This window comes from Rattus norvegicus, chromosome 6, assembly GCF_036323735.1.
Source record: "Rattus norvegicus strain BN/NHsdMcwi chromosome 6, GRCr8, whole genome shotgun sequence".
In the NCBI taxonomy this organism is placed as follows: domain Eukaryota; kingdom Metazoa; phylum Chordata; class Mammalia; order Rodentia; family Muridae; genus Rattus; species Rattus norvegicus.
This window is the reverse complement of record NC_086024.1, coordinates 107,319,144-107,337,606: the sequence shown is the minus strand read 5'-3', so window position 1 is coordinate 107,337,606 and position 18,463 is coordinate 107,319,144. Positions and strand designations below refer to the sequence as shown.

The 18,463-nt window shown below is 42.3% G+C and overlaps 1 protein-coding gene across 9 annotated transcripts in view; it reads right to left on the bottom strand.

Moving 5' to 3' along the window:
- Positions 1-18,463, bottom strand: part of Pcnx1 (pecanex 1) — a 136,873-nt gene that overhangs the window by 95,970 nt on the left and 22,440 nt on the right. For all 9 annotated transcript variants that reach the window (XM_039112295.2, XM_006240299.5, XM_039112294.1 and 6 more), the window contains exon 2: positions 9,127-9,335. In XM_039112295.2, the coding sequence (XP_038968223.1) occupies positions 9,127-9,335 (209 nt within the window). The remainder of the gene's footprint in view (positions 1-9,126; positions 9,336-18,463) is intronic.

The window sequence follows — 18,463 nt, the reverse complement described above, 5'->3', positions numbered from 1 at the left end:
AGGGGATCCAGCGCACTAATTGTGTGACAGAGATAAACATGCCAGGAAGACTTCTCAGCTGCGGTTTTATAAGAAACCAGTGCTTTTAGATTTGTCTGTTGCTAGGCATAGTGGTACACACCTTTACTTCAACAGTGCAAAGGCAGAGGTAGAGGCAAAGGCAGGTGGATCACTGAGAATTAGTGATCAGTTTGGTCTGCATACTAAGTCCCAGAACACCAAGGACTACGTAGAGACTCTGCCTCAAAAAATAAGTAAAAATTAAAAATAAGTAAGTAAATAAAGAAAAAAGAAAAAATAAGCCAAAACAAAATGAAAAACAAAGATTTGTGTTTAGTGAAGTAGAAGCCTGACTATAAAGTGATGTATGTATATAATAAAGGAATGTATATAATAAAGGGATGTACATAATAACAACAGTCTTAGAAAACCAAAGGCCAGGAGATTACTTGTTTTCATTTAGAGCCACCCACCATCTTACCAATCCCTGAGTTAACAAGAAGAGTAGGCCCAAATTTTTCCAGTGATCTAATCACCTCACCCCAAACTCTCACAAGATTTAGATTATGTTGACTCCAACACACAGGGCTGTACCTGCCAAAGACCATCAACACAGCCCAATTCTGGCCAATGAGAGTAAGTAGTTCTAGAGAAAGGGAATTAGCCCAGTTCAGACTAGTATGGATTAGGCCAGGAGTCCCACAGTTGAAAAAAATTTTTCTCTGTATCTGTTTATCTTTTTTTTTTTTACCTTAATTTTGTGGGTGTGAATGTTGTACCTGTGCACATGTCTGTGTAGCAGGTCTGTGCCTGGTGTCTGCAGAGACCAGAAGGCATCATGTCACCCAGAACTAGAGTTACAGGTGGTTGTGAACTGCCATGTGCATGCTGGGAACCAACCCCGAATCCTCTGAAGGAACAGTCAGTGGTCTTAGCTGCGGGCCATCTCTCCAAGCTTAGAGCTGCTTCAGACATTGAGACCAAGATGATAGTGGCCACCGTCTGGGTCCAACATGCGAGAACTGGACTTAGAACCCCCCTTACACATTTGTAGCAAATGTGCAGTTTGTTTCCCCGACAAGTGGAACAGGGGGTGCCTCGGACTCTGTTCCCTGTGAATGGATCCCTTCCCTCTACTTGGACAGCCTGTTTGGCCTTCAGTGGAGGAGGATGTGCCTAGACCTGCTGGGACTAGATGTCCCAAGGTGGGGTGGTACCCAAAGGGAGTTCTCCTTCTCTCAGGAGAAGGGAAGGGGGCAATGGGGACACGGATCTGTAAGGACTTGGAAGAGAGTGGGGAGGAGGCTGTGATAGGGATGTGAAGTGAATTTAAAAAAACCTCTCAGCTCCTCCTGCACCATGCCTGCCTGGATGCTGCCATGCTTCCTGCCATGATGACAATGGACTGAACCTCTGAACCTGTAAGCCAGCCTCAATTAAATGTTGTCCTTTATAAAAACTGCCATGGTCATGGTGTCTCTACACAGCATTAAAACCCTAACTAGGACACTTTCTATTATTAAAGGTCTTAGACTATAAAGTTCTGGTTAGCTTAATGAAGTTAGGCCACTAAGAAATAACTTTCTAATTTTCTATGCATCTACATAAATACAGCATCCTAGAAACTAGTTACTGAGTTCATGGCCAGTTAAGTCTATTAGTGCCCACGTGAGAAAAGATATGCTCCAGTGTGTTAGCTGTTCAGCACTAACTCACAGCAGCAATACCGGCTACATCAAGAAGAGTATGTAATGTGTAGCATCTTCACACTGAGCCTGTATGGGAAGCACCCAGCAATGTTACTAGAATGGGCCCTCTCAGTCAGTCCCTCAGGCACCAAAAGACGCAGGGCAAAGTGACGATAAAGGACAAAACTCTATGCCAGAGGGAGGATGGAAACCCTCATCTTGCTTTGTATGTCTGTACATGTATGTGTATACACATTAACTTTATTCATATACCATGGAGCATATCATATCCACTCACACTGTGCAATTCAGTGTTTCTGTATATTCATAAAGTTATGAAGCCATCATGATACTCAATTCTGGAATGCTTCTATTACTTCAAATACAAACACTTTACCTGTTGCACTTCTCTTTTTTGTTCATCCTCCTACACTGGGAAAGACTAACCTCCTTTCTGTCTCTGCAGATGTGCCCACCTTGGGTATTTCAGATCATATGTAGCACGTAATGGCTTGAAATGGCTCCCTTCCTGCAATGTAACACAAGCCAGAGCCAACCACATTGTAGCAGGCAACACCTCACTCATACCTGTGGCCAGGTATCTCACCATATGGACAGACATGTTTAGTCAGTCAGAGGCAAGACAATTTTGTTCACTTTCATATACTTTTCCTGATTAAAAAAAAATCCAAGTGGTCATAATCTAAGTGATTATAACCTAGTCTTTTTTTTTTTTTTTTTTGGTTCTTTTTTTCCGGAGCTGGGGACCGAACCCAGGGCCTTGCGCTTCCTAGGCAAGCGCTCTACCACTGAGCTAAATCCCCAACCCGATTATAACCTAGTCTTATGAGTACTTGATTTGTGTTTCTGAGAAAACCACCTTAAAATCTGTAAGTGCTACTATTCTCGTTTTACAAGTAAAAAAGTGAACTATTACAAGAGGCAAACTCTAGCAAGAGGTCTCAAAGTAAACAAGCTGAGACTGTGCCCTGGGGAGCTACAGTGAGAGAATCTGTCCTTTATTAGCTATACCCTTGACACAGGTAAGTTTGAATGCCAGGTCTGCACAACTTAAAGCCACACATGCTCTTTCTAAGAAACCGCACTGTCTTTCAACAACGGACATCCACGTACTGTCTGGTCCAACTCCTCACCACTTTTTAGCGCAGGTTTCTTCACTCCATCCCTGTCTACACTTGGGGCTCTGTAATTCATGACTGCAGGGCCTGTGCACGATGGCTGGCAGCATGTCTGGTCCTTTATCTCTCCACAAATACCAAGCGGTACATCCCAGTTGTGAAAACTCGGAAGTCTCACACAACTGCCAGATGCCCAGGGACCATAGTCACCCCAGATGCGGAACAACGATCTAGAATGAACACTGACTGGTTCCTCATCAGTACAGAAGCATGAGAAAGGAAGTATTCGAGAAACAAAAATGGACAATGCTAAAAAGGAAAAAAAAGGAAAGAGAGAGAGAAGCAACACCACTTTATTTTAAAAGTCCTCTAATAAAATGTCTGTCAGTCTGCCCTCCCTGCAAGTACACTGTAACACATTAAGAGCTTGCCCTATTACCGAGACTGGCCAGGTTTAGCAATGGAGAACACAGGACAAACCCTGTCAGGTAGAGCAATTTATAACTGTTCTTGAAGCACAGTGGTTTACTGCAGTCAGCAATGACCAAGTTCTGGAAACCTCTACTTTTATGCCTTAGTTTCCCCATCTGTTTAAAAAAACAAAACACGAAACAGAGTATAGAGAAAGACAGAGAAGCAGAAGTTGTCTAATATGATTAGAGGAGGCATCACAAACTAGGTGTTGGATCATTAGTATCATATCAACTACTGAGGCTCAGGCTTTGGTCAAAACACTCTAACACTCTCATAATACTAAGTTTATAACTGTACTCTAGATTATAATTGTGCCAATAAAAACAGGAATAGATTTTTTTTAATGTCCCTAAGCAGAGTAGATCCCTCTTAGAAACCTTAGCCTGAAATCCAGCTCCATATAGATTAAATGGTGCTTTGGTTCATGGTATTAACAAGTATTACTGCTAGGAGAAACAGAAAATGTAGTCTGTCTCCAGAATATTATCACCCAAATCCTTAAATTCAACTTATCAACTTCCTCTTATAACAATTTAAAAATACAACACAAGCATTAAACATTCTACCTCTTTAAAATTTAAATAGTTTTGAATTGCTATGTCACACAAAAGAGGGCACTGAAAAGCCAAAGGCTCCAGGAGACACACACAGTAAACTGATGCCCTACGCACGGTGCCACACACAGCGGCTGGCTCTAGATAGAAACTCTGTAGTCCTGACTGTTTCCCTCAGAGCGGAATGTGAGACTCAGCAGTGGGAGAGTGAAAAAAGGAGACGCACAAACAAAAGCCTCAAGCAGAAATCTCAACAGCAACATCAAACAAAGAAGAAGCCCCAAACCAGAAGGACATCTCCCCTCTGACCAACTACGCAGCTACTCGAATAGCCCAAAGCACTCAACATCCCAGGCCACAGATTCTCCCTCATCCATGTTCACTTATGTTCTCTTCACAATGGCAACCAATGTCCAAAACCAATGACTGGGTAATAAAAATGAGGTACACGAAGAAACAATATTATTCGGTTACAAAGAATGAAATCATGAAATATATAACTAAATGTATGAACCTAGAAAAGATTGTACTGAATGAGAAAACTTAGACCCAGAAAGCAAACACTGCATATTCTCTTCCACTTGCAGTTCCTAGTTCCAAATCTTCACATGAGTATAGCTACCACCCCTCAGCAAAGAAGTTTCTCTTTATAGAGAAATGGAAACCACAACAGAAAACCACAACTGGATGCAATGCAGAGATCAACTGATCCTGGGGAGCCCATCCTCAATGGATACTTCAACATCACAGCCCCTACATCTGTGATGCAGGGAACAGCAAGGAAAAGAGGGCAGAAAGAATGTAATAGGCAGAATACCAGTAAGTCAGCTATGAGACACTGAAATGGCTGCATGAACAAGACCTGAACAATGGTGGTATCAATGACCATGCTAACTTGGAAGGGGGGACATCATGGGGTTCCACCCACCCATAGAGAAAGAACTACAAGCAATTAATGACTGCTGGGAAAAAGAACATTAGCTTTTCCCAGGGATTAACTGTTGGATTCTAAGTGACCAGCCCTAAACTCAGACATACCAATAACAAAACTGACTCAGGCTGTATTTATGTATTGTATAGATATACATATTCTGATATATATGAGACAATAAAGAAAAGGGAGCGGGCAATTTGAGAGGACAACATAGGAGTTGGAGGTGGGTACCTGGGAGGACCTAGAGTAAGGAAAGGGAGGGAAGGATAGGAAGTGATATACTTCTATTTTAATTAAAAAATATTTTTAAAAAACAAAAAGATGAAGATGCACTCCAGTTCTATTTCAATTTAAGCAGGTGCTAAAAGCCACAGTCAATAAAACCCAGTTAAACAAGAAGTAGGGTAGAAAGAAAGAAAAAAACTGCTATCGCATAGGAAAACAAATTACACAATGTACACCATTGGTAAGCAAGTTTAATAGATTTCCGGAGACAATGAAAATGGCTACTTTTTTTTTCTTGACCTGAGTGTTCTTTTTTTTCCCATCTTTATTAACTTGGGTATTTCTTATTTACATTTCGATTGTTGAAAATGGCTACATTTAAGAGAGAAATAAGAGAGCAAAAATTTAAAGCTTGAAGTAGAAAACTGAAATAATTTAATAAATTTATTTTTAAATGGAGAAATATAAAACCTAAAGGAATTTTGAAAGATAAAATAAATGAGAATTGAAGTACTATAAAGAAATATAGACTCCGAAGAAGAATCTATATTTTCAAAGCAATTCCCATTAAAAAAAAAAAAAAAAGTCTGATTCAAAGAACAAAGAGCAGCCAAGATGCCTACAGTCCTCCTGACGTGAACAAGGCTGTCAGGAGCCAGACATAATCTTCTGCATTGCAGAATATGAGGCACAGGCAACTGGATCAGTACCACAGGAAGGACATCCAGGAACATGCTGCTGTGTATGGAATTCCATTTCTAAGAGAGGGAATATGGTGGCTGCCAACAAAAAGAGTCAATTATGGACTGAAATAATTGAGGTAAAACCAAAACTCAAAAATAAAGTGTTAAAAAGTACAGAAGAGTATCAGATGCCTGCCTGTACAGGGAATACTTTTGGAAGACACAAAACTGTCAATTAAATAATAATAATAATAACAATAACAGCAGCAGCAGCAGTAATTACAATTTTAGTTTATTAAATCCAAGAATGGGTTAAAGATACAGCTCAGCAGATGACAACATTCATTCCTGGCATTTCTAAGTTCCTGGATTCGGTCCCCAGAATCAACAAAACAAAACCACGTAAATCTTAAGAAGTATGATAATTAAGCCAAATGTCATATACTTGCCTCTAAGCCTAGCACCCTGTGTTGGAGGCAGAAGTATCAAGAGTTCAAGGTCACCTTCACCTATGTTTCATGGACAGCCTGTGTAACTTAAGATCCCATCTCAAAACAACAACAAAATTTAACAATCCTAAGGAAATCTTAAGGAAAGAAAAATAGGAAAATCAAAGATGCCTTACCATATGTAATAAAACAGTGGCATAAATAAATGAACAGTTTCTCTTAGTCAACAAGAAAGACAGCTTCACATGTCAGGAATGGGCAGTAGAAAGAAGATGACTGGCGCCCCTGTGTGAGGAAACGCTCAACCCAGCAGCAATGAGGAAGCAACCCAAGGCACAGCGAAGCTCAGGTCAGACTCCTCAACCCAAGGAACAGCGAAGCTCAGGTCAGACTCCTCAACCCAAGGCACAGCGAAGCTCAGGTCAGACTCCTGAACGGCAAAGTGCTGTTCACCTTTTATTATGGTTTTACTCTGCAGCCAGGTTGAGCTCAAATTCACAGAAATCCTCCTGCCCCAGCCTACCGGGGTGCTAGGATTACAGGTATGTACCACTATGTCTGGCTGAAAGTTAAATTTTTACCAGTATTAAATGTTCATATGACCATTAAACAACAAGGACTTTAAAAATTAACTGGTAAAAATCATTGTTGCAAATAGCTTGGAATTACCCAGTAAAATGAGCTCCAAGATACCCTAGGGAGCAGCTTGCATGCTAGTTATACACAAGTGCACCAGAAGACCCTCGAAACGTCATCAGAGGAAAAAGCTTTACAAAAGTAACAAACTGAAGGAATGTGAAGGACTCTGAGGTTTGTACTTTTGCATGATGAAAAAAAATCTCGACTACAATCTTGAAGATTTTCTATTTCAAAGGTTTAATTTCTTAAAACTTAATATAATTGTCATCAAAATTCCAATGGAAAATGTCTTGGCGAATAATCAAGTACACATCACTAAAATGTATACAATCAGAGTTAGCCAAGTGATAGATACCGAGGGTAGGACACTGAGGAGGACTCACACACGTGTAAAAGAGTGTGCAGGAAATAAGGGACAGAACACGATGTGGATACACTTGGTCTCCACAGCTGCATGCTCTGAATCCAGTGATTTACCCAACTGTAGATCAAAAGTGTTTAGAAAGAGAAAAAAATTTATGTCTGCACTAAATACGTGTAGATGTTTTTCTTCTTACTCCCTAAACAATATATAACCCTGTGCATGTCACTAACACTGTGCTCGGTGTCAGAAGTGACCTAGGGATTCACAGTAGGCACAAGAAGGCAAGTAGCAGCAACATGCAGATGAGACATTCCATTTTGTAGACAGAGTGAGTTTCTGTGGCTCACAGTGCACAAGCCAGCATAGCCTTTCCAGTAATTATACTTCTGATAAGATTAAAACTCTAATAATTTAAAATAAGTACCATGGGTATCTTTCTCACAATAAAATTTAAATTTGAAATAATAATGTAACTAAAAATAGGAGGCTGGAGAGACAACTAGAGGTAAGAGCACAGCTTGCAGGGAACCCCGATTTGGTTCCCAGCACCCACATGGCAGCTCACAACTGTGTGTAATTCCAGTTCCAGAGAAATGATGCCTTCCGGCTTCCAAAGGCACCATGCAGGCACAGGGTGCACAGACATATATGTATACAATAAGTGAATAAATAATTCCTCTTAAAACAGAAATTAAATTACATTACATTTATACAATGCTGTTTATGTCATTAAAAATATCACAGTAAAATACTTTTACTACTTCAAATATTTACTGAGTAACTGTCAGTATCAAACACTAATCTAAGAGCTGAGAACAGTTTACAGGAAATCAAGGGCCCCAATTCAAAGAAGCTTGCAGATGCAAATGAATACTTAAAGAAAATAATGGCAGTCTGTGATTACCAAAGTGAGCAAAATTATTACAAGAGTAAAATGCTTGCTCAGCAAACCAATGAGGTATGTGCACAACGGGTGAGGAGAAAGATATACACTAAGGCTTTCAGTAAGTTTGAGGCGTACACTGACATGGTGTCTATTACTGTTCTGTCTGTCCTCACTATATCTGAAATCACCCATGTCATGCTGAGTTTGCTAGACGCAGACTCCAGCTTGAGGCCTTGGGTTATTACTCAGCCCCACAGCTGTATACCATGGATGATGGCAGCATCTCTTTAAGGACCAAATGAACTTCCACACATCCTGTCCACACAAGAAGTGTCTATGAGATTTACATTAGTGGTGTGCATCACTTTGTAAGAACTCAAGAAATTTGGCTCTATAGATAAATTACATCCTTCTGTCAAAAACACAAAGTTGGTAGAGACAAGGAAACATGCTACAGAGTAACTAAGCAACAGAGGGATACTTGAAATATAAAATCAAAAGAAATTTACAACAGACTAAGTAGAAAATGCAGATTATATCAAATATGAAATGTGCTTAAGCTATATATATATGTTAGTGCTGTGTGCACTTTTCTTTCTTTTTCCAGAGAGAATCTCCGTATGAGACTAGGGCAGCATGGACCATGTGACCCTCCTGCTCTAATCTGCTAGGATGACAGGCTACATGCCACCCTGTCTGGCGTCTGCATGTGTAAGCTGCTTTGATGCTGAGGTTTACAGGCCATGGTAACTTTTTCTCAGTTACGATTTTCTGTGCCTCGGTCTTTGTGGACCTCTATGACAGAGCACTGCTGTCTTAAGTTGTTCAGGGATGAGGTCGTGAGTACTGATCCAGTCTCCAAGCGTGCTAGTCACCGTCTGCTATTCTAAGACTACAGCCTGCAGTTAGTAATGTGCATTCACTGGCAGACTAACGCTGCCTCAAACCTTAACAAGGAAACAGTCAAGACAGCAAACAAATCCCTGCCCACATAGTGTGACCTACATCCCACACTCATCTCCTCACCTCAGACACAGTATAGATACTGTCATGTACATCTACAGGGCAAGCCACACCTACAGGTCTCTTACCTAGGACCATTGCTGTCTTTCCTCCTTGTTGAACAGTTGCCTTGTTCAGCCTTGGCGCGCTGGTCTGTGAACTCATTTGCACTTCTATCCACCACTTCTCCAGCATCCAGTGCTCTGTGTAGGCGATAGTTGACCATCTTCAGAACAATGAAAACAGCAGCTACCACAGGACAATAAACTGCTACTATAATCATCGAAGAAGGAAGGGCCTTTAAGAGAAAGGAAATATATACATATATATATTAGAATAGTTTACATTTTACTCCACTCTAGAAATCTGTCCCTAACTAAGTTATGCAAGAAGCAACTATACCAATACTAGGCTGCACCACCCACAACAGAGGCCAAACATGTGGCTGCTGCACACCTCAAATATGGTTTAGTTAAGACTATGCATGAAAAGAATATGTAATATGTCAATTCTTCTTTTGACTGCTGCTGGAAATAACAATTGAACTGGACTGGTTAAAAAATTATTGAAAATAACTTCACTACTATGACTACTACAAAATTTAAAAAAATCAACTGTGTAGGGCACGCAAAGCCTGTAGCAAAAAATAAAAAAAATAAAAATAAAAAAGGCCTATGTTCCAAACTAAACTAAGGTATCACATCACTCTGTATCTCTGTGAGATGTGAGCGATGAGCAAGTCATGGTTGTGACGCAAATACAGTCCCTGTTTATACTCCATATAGAAGACAGACAGACAGACAGACAGACAGAGTGAGTGAGTGAGTGAGTGAGTGAGTGGGGAGAGTCTCTAATATACACACAGAGATAGAAACACAGAAAGTGAAATAAACACTCAGAAACAGAGACACACACACAAAGACTAGCTGTACATTGGGCGAATTTGCAAAAGGTCCGATTCCTGATAGGATACTGAAATACACTCATTTGAGAGACTTAGTCAAGATTGCCCACCTTAACAATTCTTACCATTAAAGGCTGTCACATAGCTATCTCACCGCATGTCATACATAGAGCACACACTAGCTCCACTTCCAAACAGTCACTGCAGAATAGGTCAGCCCCATCCTGACCTGGCAGTCCATATTAAGCTAAAGTGGCTGACTACATCAGGGGACAGAAGGGAACTAGCCAGCACTGAGGTCAGACAAATCCCACAGAAATGCTCACAAACAAATGGAATTTGAATCGTTAAGATTAGCGACACTCAAAACTCATCTAAATAAATGCCAATCTTCACACCCCAAAATACTGCTAAGAACAGTGTAAACAAAGCTGCTAAAGGTGAGGGCCTGACTAAAGAAAACACACTAGTCACAGAAAGGCCGACATGAGTTTTGCATTAAGAAATTCAAAGTGATCCTTCACACTGGAAGTCGTGTTAGGTCAGTGACAACTGTTTTTTTCTACTCAAATTACAAAACTGCTCATTTATTTTTGCATCCTGAAGCCGTACCTGTGTCAGTCCCAAGCCTTCCAGGAACAGAGGCAGCCACCTTCTAAGCTTCACTTAAGTTCCTAAAGTGGGTGGAAGTGCAGACATACTGGACTGACGCGCACAGCATTAAACCTCCCTTTCTTCCACTCACTTTGCTGCCTGGGAAACTCTCTGATTCCTGGACAGCTGGCCACATTAGCTGAAGTCTTAAGGGACCATCAATCTTGTCTACAATTTTGACTCACTAGACTACCAGAAAATTACAAATGCTGTCTGTTTTACAGGGCAAACACCTAAACCAAGCACACACAAAACAACTGTAAAGGTTTTTATGGATTATACTGTAAAAGGGTAAGAGAAACTGTATTTGCATGTGTGTGTGTGTGGTGCATATGTTGAATATCCATGTGTGTGCCAGTGCACATGTGTGCATGCATGTGCAGGCCAGAGGGGTCTTCCTAAGTCACTTTTTACCTTACTTTTCAGGACAAGGTCTCTCCCTGAACCTGGAGCTCAGTGACAGACTGGCTAACCAACAGGCTCCAGGGACCCATGTGTCTCTGCTGGTCCTCCCCTGGTGGGGGTAACACCCCCAGCTTGAGCACTGGGGAGTCCAAACACAACTCCTCAGGCTCACACAGCAGGCACGTTATAGACTTGGCTATCTCTTCAGCTCCCTGTTTGAAGACTGAATTATAATAGATATACATACTATGTTTTCAGGAAGAATCCCTCAGAAGTCTGATTAGCAATAAGCATCAAGTCCAGGGAAACTAGGCTCTCTGCAAGAAAAAGTAATGTGCAAGCTATAATTTCTTATTCTCGTGTTTACAGTATGGTTTGTGTGTTGTCTGACATAGCAGATTCTATCCATTTGCATCTTGGTGGAAGGTAACTGCTGAGGTCACCACAGTTCTACCCTACAGCCTCAACTTCGAGTTACAGTATTTTATTTTGAGTGTTTCCTAAGCTAACGACAGTCACTGGTGTAACTGAAATTGAGCACAGGCGCTGTTCCTGGGTGGTAAAGCTCAGTCTGCCCTACTGTCGTAGGAGCCGGTCCACAGGTGTAAACGGCTGCACAGAAAACTGACTTTCTCTTTAGGAAACGATAAGCAGTGGACAGCAGAGGTGAAAGGTAGCAGCGGCTGGCGCCTACTGGTGAACAGACAAGGTCCTCATCAATACCCATAAAGGTCACAGCTGACTGACTGCCCAGGATAAAGGTCTGAGGTACCATCAAAGCTCTAAGCAGCTCTGCGCCATCTCAGACAGTGGGTCTTAACGACCGTCTGTTTCACCCAGTACAAACCTGCAAGGGAAGAGAGTTACAGAAGGCAAGCTGGGGGGGTTCCTTCCCCGCCATGCTAATTAGTTGGTTTTGCGATCCTGAGATCTGTTATTGTACAGTACTGCTCAGGTATGCAAAGCAGTGCTAGCATAACCAGCGTGTGTGGTTTAAGGGTAACAGAACAGCAGGTACATCACTGGCATGCCTCTTAAAAGCTGAAGGGACAGAAATACGTACTAAACCACAACTCAACACCATCTGACCCAAACAATGGCAACTCTACAAAACAAAAACAAAAAACCATTCTCAATGTCTGAGAGACAAAAGGAGGATCAGGGGTCTGAGGGCAGCCCTGACAACGCGGCCGGACAGTGGACGTGGCTGGTGGAAAGAGTGAAGGCTTCAGCCCATGAGAATACTATGTCAATTTCTCAGAGTTAAAATGGGACAAGATGGCTCAGGAGGAAAAGATGCTTGCTGTGTGAACACAGTGACTTGAGTTCAACCTCTGAAACCATGAAAGATGCTGTCCTCTTGACTTTTGCATGTGCACCCCATGCAAGCATCATATACATGCACACCTATATAAAATGATGCTTTTCAGGAAGTTAAAAATTGATACACTCAAAAGAACTGAAAGGGGGCTGGGGATTTAGCTCAGTGGTAGAGCGCTTACCTAGGAAGCGCAAGGCCCTGGGTTCGGTCCCCAGCTCCAAAAAAAAAAAAAAAAGAACTGAAAAAGGATCTCAAAGAGGTATCCCACACACGTGTACTTAGCGACATCATTTACATTTATTTGTGTACAAACAACCCACATGTCTATCAGTGGATGGATGATAACATGTATATTCACACAGTGAAAGGGTACTCTGCATCAAAAAGCAAAGAAATTCTGTCATACACAACACTCGTGAGCCTTGAGAACATTCTGCTAAGTGAAATAAGACAATATCAAAATAAAGATATTTTTATGAATTCACGTACATGAGGTATCTAAACAACCAAACTCACCAAACAAGAAGTAGAATAGCAGTTATGTAAGGGTGGCGACAAGGGTGGTAGAGGAAAAAGGTGTTGCCTAATACCTGGAAGATGAGGAAATGCTGGACATCTATTGTGCAATCTTTAACACCACTGAATAGCAGTCTACTCATGCATGGGGAGACAACACATTGCATAGCTCCCAGATGTAAACAGCACCAAACCCAAACCATATGCACATGTGCTTTCCTACACAGACGAGAGATTTATTTACCTTATAAACCAGGCACAGGATGAGGTTAACAGTCAGCATGTGCATTTTAAGAACTTTCAGCTTTTCACCTTCAAAAAGCAACTTCCACCGTCCCTCCAGTTTATCTGAGTCACTACCACTACTACACTGGAGCTCTGGGCCCTGTCTTAGGATTACTAGTGCTGTGAAAAGACACCATGACCAAAAAGCAAGTTGAGAAGAAAAGGCTTTATCTGACTTATACTTCCTCAATACTGTTCACCATTGAAGGACAGGAAGGTAGGACAGGAACTCCAAACAGGGCAGGAACCTGGAGATAGGACAGGCACCGATGCAGAGGCCATGGAGGAGTGTTGCTTACTGGCTTGTTCACCCTGCTTTCTTATAGCACCCAGGAGCACCAGCTCAGGGACAGCACCACCCACAAAAGGCTGGGCCCGCCCACATCAGTCACTCATTAAGAGAATGCCCTACAGCTGGATCTTATGGTGGCATCTTCTCCATTGAGGTTCCCTCCCTTCAGATGACTCAGCGTGTGTCAAGTTAACATAAAACTAGACAGGGCAGGCTTATTAGTTAAAACAGAAGGCACTGAACACACTTTGGCATTCTAACCACAGTGGGGTGGAAACCAAGACCAACACAGACTGACTGGTGCGCAGAGTATGCAGTGACATACATGTGCAAAACGATGATGCCCTTCCCAGGCACAATGGCACCTACTCACAACAGTGCTTCACTGGAAAGCTAGTTCTGCAGTTCCTCATTCAATATTTTCAGACAGTTGACATCTAGACCTGAAATGGTAGTGAATCTATGGTACTATACACTCAAAGATGGCTCCCATTTCTTTTACAAGAAATGGCCTTGTCTCCTTAGGCCAAGTCTTCAACACTCTGGGTGGTATCCAAGCTTCCAGGGAACCCAGGTAGCAAGGTGGCCATGAGGAGCCTTGGGCTCTGCGGCCATGTGGAGGGGCCAGGCTGCTGCTGCTGCTGCTCCTCCCAGGTCATCTCAGCAGCACCCCAGGAGCCCCTGCAAGGACACCAGTGCATTAACATTTGCACTGGAGGAGCTGTTCTGGTTAGAATCAAGTTACTTCATGAAAAGAAGGCAAGCTGGAGAACGAGTCAGAGCCGAGCCTGGCAGGCCCTGTACCTAGGGGACCACTGTCCTCACAACCCTTGATCAAGAGCCCCACACCCACAGGCCTGCCTAGGTCACCCTGGCTTCAGTCACTGCCCTGACACCTGTCCAGAGAAACAGGAGCAGGGTGAGTGAAGTCAAGGGTAATGTCCCTTCTCTGCCAATTTAACTATGCTTCTATCGCTCCTGATCCAGAGAGGCACAAAGGAAGTCATTGCAAATTGTATCAATTTCCTTCCACACTGGTTGTCTGACTATCATAAAGGTAGAGACTGACTGCTGGCATGTAGTTTAAGTTCTCTAGTCCTAAGGATGACACTGAGGGACACAACTCATTAGAACTGCTTAATGTACTCGAAGAATGTCTACATTCTTTTGGCTAGAACAGGAAAAATACAGTAATAGCCAGTTTGCTTGTTATGTAAATGTAGACACACATCAAAGACAGGAAGGAAGTTTTGTTTCCCATACATGAAAGAGAAAAAGTTTTCACTCCCACAAGAGTCAATGGGTGCAGTATACAATGTGCAGGAAGGTCTTCATACCTGAGAACATCTTTTTAGATAGGATGTTACACTTCAGTTCAGCCAAGACGTTTGGAACTGTGAAGATTACAACCAAGAGTCTGCCAACTCCCACCAAAACACCATTGTGGGGGCAAAGGAGTGGCCTCACAAAAGGATCTTCAAAAAGAGGGTCACGGCTGCAGTCAGGCCTGAGAGATCATGTTCATTCAGACTGTGGGTGTTCTACAGAAAAGAATGTGACCTCCATGGTATCCAGTATGCAGCGGTGAGCAATTAAGTCAGGTCTGGGGCATGCAAAGTTAGTCTTTATACTTGGAAGCAAACTTATCTTCTTCTAAATGAGTATCGCTGTCAGATTTGCATTTTGTTCCATCATTCACAGATGCTGATTTGACTGCCGAAGAGAAAAACTTCACTGTTTGGAGATAACTGTTAGTCTGATTCCTGTAGGGTTTTTTTATTGATTTGTTTTAATAGGTAGATGATTTGCCAAAATTTCAACTATATGCCAAGTGGAAACCAGGGGACATTGATCATCAGTGTAATAGAGTATTTTTCTTCATGTACTAAACTGTGCTGCATATACAGAAGTATGGTACATTCTGCAACTTAGGAAAGGAAAGGAAGACAGGGAGAAGGCTCTGGGTTTACATGCGAGTCCCTGTCTGGGTATATTCGGTAGGGAGAAAATGAGGACACCTGACATCAACATATTCCTTCACACACACACACACACACACACACACACACACACACACACACACCCCAAAGCCAAAGAGAGACAGACAGACAGGAGGGAAGTAAACCGATGAATATTTTGTTCTGTCCTTTCTCCAATGAGCAAAGAAAAGAAAGAAATGCTTAGAACCAGGAACTGAGACAGAGCCACTCACAATACAATGCACACTTTCTAAGATACTCCTGACATTCGGAAACTTGGAGAAGCCAGTTGGCATCACAGAAATGTCCAGAGTAGCACTACTAGTTGTGATATACCCTTATATTCCAGTTCCAAACATCAAGCGAGTGACTCTCCCCCAGGCCCAGCGCACTGCGTGGTGAAGTCAGCTTCTGGATGAGAGGCGGCAGCTCCTTCTGAACCAAAGCAGAGATGTGTGCTTACTGCCCGTGTTTTGTTTGATTCGGGCTGTCCACCTCTCCTCAGTGTATTTCCAGGCACTCTCCACTCTCCACCCACTGATAGGACTTCAGTGCCCCTCTGTCGACCTACGTCAGAGAGATAACAAACATCTAAGCTGCTGGTGTGCATTTCCAAGTGCTTTATGTACCAGCAACTCAATTAACCCTTGGCCAGTTCATGAGGTTGTCTCTATTAGTCCCCTATTTTACAGACAGAAAAGCTGAGGTACAAAGAAGTTAGTTACTTGGTCTCAGGACATTAAAAGGTAATTTGGCTCTAGAGTCAAGAGTCAGCATTAAAAAAAATGTTTTTAAAACATCTTACTGACAGTAACTGTCCATTTTTTGTGGGTCACGGTGCAATGTTTAGATATATTTACATACTATGCACTGATCAACTCAAGAAATTTAAGTTATTCACTATCTCAAACACCACTTCTTTGTGGTAAAAGTATTCAAAATCCTCTCCTCTGGCTAATTTCTGTCATATGGTACAATACAGGCAGCCTCAGAATATAGAACCCTTCCACATACTCCTTTCTAGTTGTGACCATCAGCAGACGTGTGCGTGTGTGTGTGTGTGTGTGTGTGTGTGTGTAAAGCCCCAGAAGTTAAGAAGTAATTTCTATCTCCAGATGACCTGCTAGAATGCTCACTCTGCTGTCATCAACAAGAATGGCCGCAGGCTGGTATTCAAGCACAATGTGTTACAGTGAACCTCCTACAGTCAATGAAATGTGGATTTCATATGAGCTTCATGTCACAAAATAGCACTTTGGATTCTTTTCAACCATGCAACAAGGTTAAGAACTAGCTGGGCACAGTGGTGTTTAGGAAGAGGAAGACTGGCAACCTGCAGGAAGAGGAAGAAAGCCTGCCTGAACCACACAGAGCTGGAGATGTGTGGCATCGCTTGGCATGTTAGACCTGGGTGGCATGGTCTTCTCTTCTCTAACCAACAGAGACCCCGAGCAGCGCGCACACCAGCACGTCTCCCTGACCTGCTGAATATAAACCCCGAGCTTCCATAACACCAGTTCCACCCAACTGCATAGCAAAGCAGCTGCCGGGAACTGCTCTTCTGTGATGGACGAGTGCTCCTAAAGAGAAGGCACGCTTACCCTGTCCCGTGACAGCAAAACTCTGTAGAGCTTATCTTGGTTAGTCTCTGGGTGAAGGACTTTGAGTAATTTTGGGAGGTAATTATAAAACATTTCCTGGCAAAAGTACTCAGCATATCTACAGAAAGCTGTAATTACAGACATACCTCTCCTTCAGTGGGAAGATTTATCAATGTATACTAGAAAACACTGCCTTGGTATTCTTGAGTATGACCAGCTCCCCAGAATCACTAAAAGGTCCCATGCCCTGTATCACGACTTAGCCGTTTTTAAACAGACAATGAGCAAGGGATAGAAACAATACAACAAAAGAAAATGAAAAAAATAGATAAAAACATGAAGACCAAGTTTTATCTCCTAAAAAAAAAAGTATAAGAATTATATTATGAAGTTAAAAAAGAACATTAATGTTAGCTTTTCAAAATAAATATTCCAAAGTTCACATTTCTCTTCTCCCTTAACTAGATATTGTTCTTGGCATGTTTAGCTGTAACTTGCAAGCTGATAAATAAAACGGGCACAGCCTAGGCTGCACTTTGTCTTGTGACACATTATATGTAGTATCTGCTATAAAAAGTTAATGAATACTGTTGCCTCTAGATTCAAAAATACTAGATCAACCCAGATTATTCCTGTTAAGTCCATACATTTTTGTGAGAGCCCTGGCTATGACCAGCCAAAGGCCACTGTGTCTGTGATGCTGTCTACACCATCACTACAATATCTGAAAATGAAAACTCAACTTTTTTTCTTGGCTTTAAAGTTCTGTCAGTTTTGCCAACCTCTTGTAGAAAGAGGAATAAAAGTTAAAAATTCACCATGCCTGGCCTGTTAAGGCCAGCTAGAGGATCACAAACTCAAGACCTGTCTAGACTACTGTGAGATCATGACCAGCTCAAACAACCCAGTGAGATCCTTTCTCAAGCCAAGAGAACTGGAATGCAGTGTATTAGTAGTGTTTGTCCAGCCAGTCCCCTGAAACAGCACTGTCACAAACTCATATGCTCAAACAAGTGGGCACTTAGCTCTGTCTTCTACTTTTTCCTGGGCACCTAGAACTGTGCTGGGCGGAAAGAATACTGTGCTTCATCTACTGTGTGCCTGGAGCTATGCAGCTGGGGGGGAAGTGTATGCCACCACTGTGTCACTTTTGACTTACTCACAAGAAGGGCAGAAAAGAGAATCCTGCAATGTGTGCAATTCAGGTTCACAGCTAGACCACCTCTGGTCCTGATTAAAGGAAAGACTGTTGGAGGGAGGCTCAGTAAATATCGCCTGCAAACTTAGAAAACAAGGAGCTGAGGTAAGACTGTTTTCAATAGGCCTTCCAATTGTCACACATATGCTGCCTCCAAGGGACCTAGAAAAGGTCCTGAGAGCATCAGGTGTGACCCTGGGGACCTGGCCCTCTTGCCAGCCTCTCTTCTGGGGGTTGGGTAAAGCATTCTAGTTAGATGTTTTCCTCCAAC